Genomic DNA, 9,778 nt, shown 5'->3' with positions numbered 1-9,778 from the left:
CGAGATCATCTACCGCGCGCTTCTACTGGCGTGCCCTCTTCGACTCTCGCGTTGGTAAAACCACTTGGCCTTGTGGTTCCCGTGTGGTGTCCAAGAAAGAACGGGTCTTATTCTCATTGCTGCAAGTGTCATATTCAGTTTTCTTGGGTTCCTTTTCCTCTTAAATTTGCATCCATAGGACCATCAAAGACAAGTCCATAAATCCCTCTTTAATTATTCTGTGTTCACGTTGGCCGAAAGTGGTAGAGGAAACTCGCCCATTCTGGTTTACACGTAGTCACTCTAATTGATTTTAGCCGGTTTAGTGACTGGATGTTTAATTATCCGGTCCAAAACTTTGTGTTTTAATATAGGTAGTGAATAAGGCACCTCACCAATCCCTTCAATATCGTTTTCCTTGAAGGATCCGGCACATAGTCATTCAACCCTATTACACCTGTGTGTTTTTTTGGCTGATATAGTTATTTCTGTATTATATATATATATAGGACAAGTTCTAACATGCCAACTTAACCGTCAGCATATATAATTGAGTTGAAGATAACACAAATAAGATAAAATGACATAACAATTCAACTAAAAAAAATTTAAGACCATAATCATATGATTTTTTTGTACAGAATTTATAAAAAAGGCCGCCTGGTTTAATTATGAGCAATGCAACGAGTGTTACAAGTGCAATATGACATGTCCTTACCAATCAACAATGTTTGCTCGGAAGTTGACGTTTGTATTGAAAGTTACTTGTGATAAATACCAATTTTTTTTTTTAATTTCTTCTAGAAAATGAGTCTGCTAAGATCGTGTGTTAGAGCATAAACATAAGCAAATTGAATTCTACAAGGAAATCCAAATTAATTGAGCTGACCACATTCCACGCATAGCGTAGACGGCAGAGTCGATGTTGCCATTGTGATCCTATTGGTGGCAAAATGAATCTTTATTAATATCATTATTATAATGCTGGTGACGTATTGTCTTTGAGGAATATAGCAGTAATATTCCCTCCAATATCATCTTCACTTGGAGGATCCGGCACATAGTCATTCAACTTCCAGAATCCGTTGTCCAGTTGGATCATGCCCTTGTTCATCACCGTCCGCCAATTAGGTGGGACTTTATACTTTTCCGGCAATACATCCGCAGATTTGTTTACCAGTGCAATGTCGCGATCGATAACCAACCTGAATTCTCCAAGTTTCCCTTGGTAACCTGCGATTGTATGTAGATAAATGTCCAAATTATGCGGTTCAGCATTTGGATCCTTCAAGTATGGCGACTTGCTGCTGTCAATTTCCAACTCTTCACCTATATCTTTGTATGTATTGTAGAAAGCCGGTGGAAGATTAGGGATAATATCTTTTTCGTTTTTTATGCGCAGGACATGAAGATTAGCAAGGCCATTGAATACATCTTGGAAGCCTTTGTCTCCAAGGCGGGGGCTCGCATAAGCGAAGACTGTGACACGAAATCCTGTATATGATCCAGCAGGCTTGTTGTAACCATTGGAAACTATGTCCATGGCATTCAATGTTGCAAGTGCTGCACCTAAGCTATGGCCCGCCACCGTTATGCTCACATCCTCACCGTTGTGAGCATACTTGTCCACAAGTCTCCTGACCTCGGCAAGAACCTGGATAGCAAAATCAAGATCAGATAGTTCATTATGGGATATATGAACTTTTCTTCCACAGTTAAGCAATGACAAGGTATATCAATATTTACCTGTTCTCGAGCACTGGTCTTATTGTACTTGGAGCTTGAGCTTTTGGCCAAGTATACGCTGTGAAAACCATGGTGCATCTTGGGATTGTGGGCACCTCCAAGAATTTCAGCAGCTGATACCAGATCAAATTGAAGATTTTTCGCCCATTCGGAGCCCAAGATTGTTCCTCTCCAGCAAACCAAAATGTCCCTTCTCCCTAAGACCGTATTCCCTTCATCTGTAGTCACAGCCACATATCCAATCCAAGCAGACTCCTTGATATCAAACTCCATATAATCAGCAAAATCATCCAGTTTCAAGTAAAAGTACTTCGTCACTTGATACTTGAATGGATTACCATTTTGCAGACCCACATGGGAGAAGAGTTCTTCTGGTGGATAACGAGAAAGTGCAAAAGAATTTGATGCCTTGACGTTGTTGAAGCCATCACCAATAGCCCCAACCCTTTCACCGTAGTGAATAAGATAGCGGCGGAAATCGGTGTTGATGGGATGAATCAAAAGACCATCCCAGTTGTTGAATCCACTAAAAGCCTTCCAATGATCTGCTATGCCGGCCATATCAGTCTTATAGTATGTTTGATAACTCCTCTTGCTAGGCAAGTGTGTGGTGTTATCATATTGCTTAGTCTCGTATTTTTTTTTATTGTATAAAGATGACCCCCCAAAGCTCGTACACTTGAATAATCCAACAGTAACCGTACAACATTGTAAGTTTAAAAAACTTTTGAACGATGTAATGGGAAGTAAATAATAATTAAATTTAATAAAATAGCACTCTTTCACTTTCTCGTCCTCTAATTATAATAATTACAACATTGTTACGATGTTATCCGAACTAAGCATAATATTTGTTCTGATATATATATGTTAAGACAAATAATATATGATAGTACAATATTTATGTATTGTTTGCAAAGAGACCAAAATTGAAAGAAGCAAAGAATGGAAACCCTTCTTTTTTTAAAAAAAAAAATACGGTGTCAACTCTATTTTTTTTTTCAACTTTAGCTATTTATTTTTTTTAATTTTTAATTTTAAATTTTATCATTTGATATTATGTTACTTAAGATTCAAGATTAATCAATAATTTATTTTTATTTATTTTTTATATTATTATTATTATGATATCAAAAAGTTTCTTGATATTAGATTGATACTTGATTTTACAAAAATAATTTTGATTTTATTGTTTGAAAAATAACTAAAAATAAGGGACCATAACTGAAACAAAGAAATAGCAAGGTTCTCTTTTTTAAAACATTGTGGTGTCAATGCCTTTTTGTTGATTTTGCCTTAGATAAGATATTTTTAAATTTTTTTTAGTCTTTTTAGTTTTACAATTAAACCATTGAGTCCAAATTTTTTTTTTAATCATATTTAGTTCTTGAGTTTGAGATGGGATAGAGAGTCACTAGAAAACAGTTGAGGAGAAAAAAAGTTAATAATTGATTAATTTTTAGCCATGAAATTAGTTGTTTTTAATGCCAATGTATTACGAGTTAAGTTTCATTTAAATTTTTTTCTTTTATCTTGCTGAAAAGAGTAGATAAAGCCCTAGGATTTTTTTTATTTTTGGATTTGGGTTGATTGTTTTATTGATTAAATGCAAATTTTAAATAAGAAATGAGTTTTTTAAGGTTTCTAAAGTGTTTTATATGTGTTTTTAATTCAACAAAATGGATCACAATGATTTTTATTATTTTTTTTGGACCTAGAGATCGATAGTGTGACTTTCCAGCCATCTAAGATGGTTGAATTTCGACAACTAAACAACATATTATTTAATAATTTTTATAAAAAAATTAGAAAAATTATTATTTTTCACTAAATATTGAATTCATTTTGTTTTAATTTTATTCGGTGGTTTAGGAGGATCACTAACTTTTAAAAAATCAAATGTGGTATCTAGGGCTATTTTAATTTTTTTTTTGCAATAGTTTATATTTAATTTATTAAAATTTATATAATTAAAAAAACTCTTTTATATTATTATATTAATTAAATATTTTTTTATATATTTTTTTTATTAAAATTCCATTTAATTTTTACTTTATTTATGAGCAATTATTATTTTTTACAATCTATTGTATTTATTTTTTTTAATTTTATTTGGTTGGTTTTGTTCGGGTCACTAATTTTTATTATTATATAATTAAATAAAAAATAATATGTATATCATAAATTTGATGAGTTGATCTAAATTGATCAATATGATATATTTTTGCCTCATTATTTAATAAAAACTTAAGTCATCTTGAAATTTTTTGAAGTTATATTATTTTTTTACTAGGTTTTTGGATTGCTTTTAGATTTGTCAAATCAAATCAACTAGATCACATTAAATGAATTCTTATAAAGTTTAATTTGATTATTGAATGAGATAAAAATTAAGGTAAAAAGATGTAACAAATAATCGGTGGATTTAATGACACTTACATAGAGTTTTCCATGACAACACATCAGAGTTGTATTGTTATGTTTTTAGAGTTGTGTTGTTATGTTTTTCCATACATGCACATTAAAATTATTAGGGTGCTATCTTGGAAACTTGCTTTCGGAATGACAATAAAATAGTGTCTAAAAAATAAATATTATGATGAATTTTTTTTTTTAAAAAAATATGAGTACATTAATTAATGAGAAAAGGGGTTTAAGTTAAGAAGTTATCTTTTTTTTCCTTATTTTGAATCGTCCTTTTTTTTTTTGGTATGTCATTTGAAAGCTTTCGGAAAAAATTCGAAGAATTAAAGATATTAATAATAAAAAAAAGCTTTTACTAGCAAAATATTTTTTCAATAAAATTTAAATTATTACTCTTCTAGTGCCATGTAATTAAGTTAAAAAATAAAATAAAATTCAAGATCTTTCGTCTGAAACACATGATTGGATATCTTTAAATATTGTGGATATTTCTTAACTTCATGAATTAGTGTTTTATTAGCATTAAGATCTCTTTTAATTATTTATTAGTGCATAAAATCTTTCACGTAATTTACTAAACATACACGTCAAATTTTGAATTAATAATTAAGATTTATTTTATTACTAGAAAACACACTAGTATGACCTAAACATGAGGCATATTGCAGCCAATTATCCAGTAAAACGTGAACTTAGACATGTACGTACAAATTACGTGATGTACTTTTATTAATTTTGACAGAAAAAATTGACAAAAAAAATATCAGAAACATAATAACTTTATAATAATAAATTAAATACAATTAAACATATATGAATAGATGGTATATAATCCTTAAAATATGAAGATATATGGAGCCTTTTTCTGGATAAACAAGCTTGAAAATTTCAACACTTCAAGCTAAGTCATGATCTGCATAACTTGTTTTCCCACCAGGGATATGCAAGCCTCTGTCTCCACGTCCATGGTGATGTGAAAAATCTGAATAATTTCAATCTCATGCAAATGGCTGAATTGTATGTTTGGCTAGGCGGTTTAATCTGTTTTTTTAATTAAAATTAAAATTATTTTTTTATATTTTCATGTTTTACATAATTGTAAAAAATATTATTTTAATATATTTTTTAATAAAAAATATTTTAAAAATTTATTACGGCTTGACTTCCGAAATTCCGTATCAAATGCGAGGTTACAAGTGCATAGCCCTTTCGGCTGATCATTGCCCATGTGGAAACCACACGTACACGACACGTGCCACAAAACCCATGGCTTATAGCTCTAGCCGACCATCTGATCCGAAAAAAAAATATTTCAATGTGTAGTTCACCTACCACTGTATACGTGTTATGATCTTCCTATTTTTCTTCTCTACATAACACTCTTACACGCATCTTTCAACCTGTTCTTTCCCTCTCATAAATAAAGCATGGCCAATGCTCTATTTTGTAGTTCTAGCTCTTTCAAGTTCTTGACATTAACACTCCTAGTCCACTGGTAGCCTGCATGGTGCTGAGTTTGTGATCATGGCTAATTGTTTGGTCTTTTTTCTCTTGGTTTTAGTTTGGCTTTGGGCTAGGGCTAGGGCTAGCCACATTGGTCTGGGTTCAAGATTGATGGCTCGTGATCAAAATGAAGCGTGGGTTTCAGATAATGGTACGTTTGCTTTTGGTTTAACTCCAGCGGCTAATGCTCGGGACCAATTTCAAGTGGCCATTTGGTTCGCAGATCTTCCTGGTGATCGAACCATAGTTTGGTCAGCTAATAGGTACGCTTACTTATGAGTCCCTGATTTATATATCATTTTTAATTTAATCCCTAAACTAGTTTATCTTCAATTGGATCCTCCATATATCAGAAATTCTCAAATGGGTTCTGTCCATATCATTATATTTTTCATTTTTTTTTATTTTATGAAATGAAATGATGTCATTTAAAGAAAAGGAAAGGAAGAAAAAAATCAAAGCCATTTATCCTTCTGTAGTCTTTACAGAAGCTTTCGCAGGTGACACTTTCTTAATTTTCTCAGTGATGATCTGATATATAGAAACTCCCTGGTCAACAAAAACGCATTCCTGGAGCTGGACACCCCCGGCAACCTAGTACTAATCGACGGAGAAAGAACAGTCTGGATGTCAAACACCTCCGGCGCAGGCATTACATCAGCAAGCATGGAAGAAACTGGCAACTTTATCCTCCACACTGACACCAACCACTCAGCATGGCAAAGTTTTGAACATCCTTCCGATACTTTACTTCCAAACCAGCCTTTAACAGTATCCCTTGAACTAACATCACCAAAATCACCTTCACATGGTGGCTATTACTCACTCAAAATGTTACAACAGCCTACTTCATTAAGCCTTGCTTTAACATACAACTTGCCTGAAACCTTTGATGCTTCACCTGAAGCTTATGCCAACTTTTCCTACTGGCCCGGACCGGATATTTCAAATGTTACTGGGGATGTTGTCGCGGTTTTGGATGATGCAGGAAGCTTTGGAATTGTGTATGGTGAATCATCAAATGGGGCAGTTTATGTGTATAAGAATGATGGTGACTATAATGGATTAGGTTCAGCTACAAATCAATCAAGTACTCGGTCAGCAGTTCTTCGAAGACTGACACTTGAGACTAATGGGAATTTGAGACTGTATCGATGGGATAACAATGTTAATGGTTCACGGGCGTGGGTTCCAGAGTGGGCTGCAGTGTCAAATCCTTGTGACATTGCTGGAATTTGTGGTAATGGAGTATGTAATTTGGGTAGAAGAAAGACTAATGCTTCTTGTACATGCTTGCCTGGTACTTCCAAAGCAGGGGGTGATAACTTCTGCGTGGAGAACTCATCATCGATTGGAAGTTGTGATTCACGAAATACAAATCATACATCTGAGTTCAGGATTGCAGCTGTGCAGCAAACAAGTTATTTTTTCTCCGATTTTTCGGTGGTAGCAAATTACAGTGATATTCCTACTGTGTCAAAGTGTGGTGACGCTTGTCTATCAGATTGTGAGTGTGTAGCTTCTGTTTATGGACTTGATGATGAGAAGCCTTATTGTTGGATACTGAGGAGCTTAGACTTTGGTGGATATGAGGACACTGGATCCACCTTGTTTGTGAAGGTTAGAGGCAACGAATCGATGTCTCCAGGAGGCATTAAAAGGGAGACAGATGATGATAATACAAGAAAGAAGGTTGTGGTTATACCTATAGTTCTCAGTATGGCAATTCTTGTTGGCCTACTATGCCTATTGCTATATTTCAATGTTCATAAAAAGAAATACTTGGAAAGAGCTATGGAGAGCTCTCCTATTCTTCCTGGTGCTCCAATACATTTTACTTACCGCGACTTGCAGATTCGTACCTGCAATTTTTCACAGCTACTTGGAACAGGTAAATAATTATCACGTAAATACAGAAACAGAGGAACTGAAACAGGGAAAATTTGAGTCTATCGAGTTTTAGTTTTGATTTATGCATGCTATTGTCGTATTGAGGAGGATTTGGAAGTGTATACAAATCTATCGAGTTTTGGTTATGATTTATGCATGCTATTGTCGTACTGCAGGAGGATTTGGAAGTGTATACAAAGGAAGCCTTGGAGATGGAACTTTAGTTGCTGTAAAGAAGCTAGACAAGGTTTTACCTCATGGGGAGAAAGAATTTATAACTGAAGTAAATACCATAGGCTCTATGCATCACATGAACTTGGTTCGTCTATGCGGGTACTGCTCGGAGGGATTGCAACGGTAAGAAATGTTTCCCAGAAAGAACTTAAAAGTGTTGAAAACCTCAAATGTCGTTGATTCATCTTACATTTTCAGATACAAAAGACTACGAGTCTAACAAATAGTTTTTTTTTCCTTCGAAATTTGTTCATTTCCTTTGGCAGTCTCCTAGTTTATGAGTTCCTGAAAAATGGGTCATTGGATAAATGGATCTTTCCTTCATATAGTTGCCGAGATAGACTACTGGATTGGTCAACTCGCTTCGATATAGCCATTGCTACTGCAAAAGGGATTGCGTACTTTCACGAGCAATGCAGAGACCGGATAATTCACTGCGATATCAAGCCGGAGAATATTTTGTTAGATGAGAATTTCTGTCCTAAAGTATCAGATTTTGGACTTGCTAAGTTAATGGGAAGGGAGCATTCGCATGTTGTGACCATGGTTCGAGGAACTAGAGGCTATTTGGCTCCAGAATGGGTTAGCAACAGGCCTATTACTGTGAAGGCTGATGTCTATAGTTATGGAATGCTTCTTTTGGAGATTGTTGGTGGCAGAAGAAACCTTGACATGTCTTTAGATGCAGAGGACTTCTTTTACCCTGGGTGGGCTTTCAAGGTATCAGAAGTTTTCTTGCTCAACCTTATCAGCTACAAAGGGTGTTTTCATGGCAATAATTCTCATTTAATCTGATCATGATATCGATGCTTTTTTGCAGGCGATGATGAATGATACACCACTGAAAGCAGCAGATCGCAGACTAGAAGGATCAGTAAAAGAAGAAGAGCTAATGAGAGCAGTGAAAGTTGCTTTTTGGTGCATTCAAGATGAGGTCTACTCGAGACCTTCAATGGGAGAAGTGGTGAAAATGCTAGAAGGATCATTGGAGATAAACACACCACCAATGCCACAAACTGTCTTGGAATTGATAGAAGAAGGCTTAGAACAAGTTTACAAGGCCATGAAGAGAGAATTCAATCAATCTAGCTCCTTCACCACTGCTACTGGTCACCCGTCATCTCATGCTACGTGCAGTTATTCAACGATGTCACCCAGATAGGACAAAGGACAATATTTTGTTTGACTTGTTAATGTCAGCTGAGTTAATTTAAGTTTCAATTTTTTTTTAATTATTATTATTATTAACATGGATATTTGTTTAATTTTATAAATTCTAAAATTAACAACCATGTAAATTTTTAATAGCCTTAAAATTTATAAAATTTGAATTAATGACCTCTAAAAAATAAACCTAGAGTCTAATTAGTTGAGTTGTACCTTTTGAAATTAAATTTTAACTTTTTAATATGATAATTGTTGACTAAGATTTTTTTTTAATTTTTTATTAATTTAAACATATAATTTTACAATCTCAAATTAAATTTTAGTTTATGTGGTTTTTCAATTTCATCTAAAATCTTTTATTTGTTTTAATTAGATCTCTTATCTTTTATTTTTTTGTTCTTTATATGAAAATTTCAATTTTATTCTCAATAGAATATCTCAATATAATCCAAAAGATAAGGATGAGAAAATTATAATTAAAAAAACTAGAGTTGTTTTTCAATAAAAAAATATAATAAAAATGTTTTTTCACATTAACATTAATATTAACATTATCTATAGTCAGAATAAAATTAAACTAAAAACAGATAAATAATAGTTTTTAATAAAATAAATTAAATAAAAAGTCTCCTACAATCTCTCACTGACATATTATATCTACACTTTTTATCTCATTGTCCATTAAAATTCTAAAATTTTTATTAGAGTTTTTATCATTTTTTAATTATCATTAATGTTTATTGAATAAATCATGCTATTAATAAGAATAAAAAGGATATGTTATTGTAAAAAAAACAATACATGAATGAGAAAGATAATTTTGACTAACAAAATG

At 33.1% G+C, this 9,778-nt stretch overlaps 2 protein-coding genes across 3 annotated transcripts; one reads left to right on the top strand and one right to left on the bottom strand.

Moving 5' to 3' along the window:
- Window positions 1-787: 787 nt before the first annotated feature.
- Window positions 788-2,464, bottom strand: LOC105111714 (phospholipase A1-II 4-like). Its single transcript, XM_011007158.1, has 2 exons — window positions 1,726-2,464; window positions 788-1,633 (listed from the first exon to the last, which is right to left on the bottom strand). The coding sequence occupies exons 1-2, from the start codon at window positions 2,284-2,286 to the stop codon at window positions 956-958; spliced, it is 1,239 nt and encodes a 412-aa protein (XP_011005460.1). The 5' UTR covers window positions 2,287-2,464; the 3' UTR covers window positions 788-955.
- A 3,033-nt stretch (window positions 2,465-5,497) lies between these two features.
- LOC105111712 (G-type lectin S-receptor-like serine/threonine-protein kinase At5g24080) lies at window positions 5,498-8,990 on the top strand. Of its 2 annotated transcripts, none has more exons than XM_011007157.1 (5): window positions 5,498-5,915; window positions 6,195-7,543; window positions 7,719-7,899; window positions 8,043-8,496; window positions 8,597-8,990. In XM_011007157.1, exons 1-5 carry the CDS (start codon window positions 5,674-5,676, stop codon window positions 8,936-8,938), a joined length of 2,568 nt encoding a protein of 855 aa, XP_011005459.1. In that variant the 5' UTR covers window positions 5,498-5,673; the 3' UTR covers window positions 8,939-8,990. The 2 variants fall into 2 exon arrangements, with proteins under 2 accessions (XP_011005459.1, XP_011005458.1); XM_011007156.1 differs by having other exon boundaries at window positions 6,177-7,543.
- Window positions 8,991-9,778: the final 788 nt, after the last annotated feature.

The sequence above is a fragment of the Populus euphratica genome, unplaced genomic scaffold (assembly GCF_000495115.2).
Source record: "Populus euphratica unplaced genomic scaffold, PopEup_1.0 scaffold306.1, whole genome shotgun sequence".
Taxonomy (NCBI): domain Eukaryota; kingdom Viridiplantae; phylum Streptophyta; class Magnoliopsida; order Malpighiales; family Salicaceae; genus Populus; species Populus euphratica.
The sequence above is the reverse complement of the archived record's forward strand: the minus strand, read 5'-3'. Positions and strand labels throughout refer to the sequence as shown.

Bases quoted from the DNA above. Each gene is read 5' to 3' on its own strand.
- LOC105111714 (XM_011007158.1), bottom strand. From the start codon at position 2,286: ATGGCCGGCATAGCAGATCATTGGAAGGCTTTTAGTGGATTCAACAAC. The intron at 1,634-1,725 runs GTAAATATTGAT...TTTGCTATCCAG, and splicing joins AGACCAGTGCTCGAGAACAG to GTTCTTGCCGAGGTCAGGAG.
- LOC105111712 (XM_011007156.1), top strand. From the start codon at position 5,674: ATGGCTAATTGTTTGGTCTTTTTTCTCTTGGTTTTAGTTTGGCTTTGG. The intron at 7,900-8,042 runs GTAAGAAATGTT...TTCCTTTGGCAG, and splicing joins TGCTCGGAGGGATTGCAACG to TCTCCTAGTTTATGAGTTCC. The intron at 8,497-8,596 runs GTATCAGAAGTT...GCTTTTTTGCAG, and splicing joins ACCCTGGGTGGGCTTTCAAG to GCGATGATGAATGATACACC.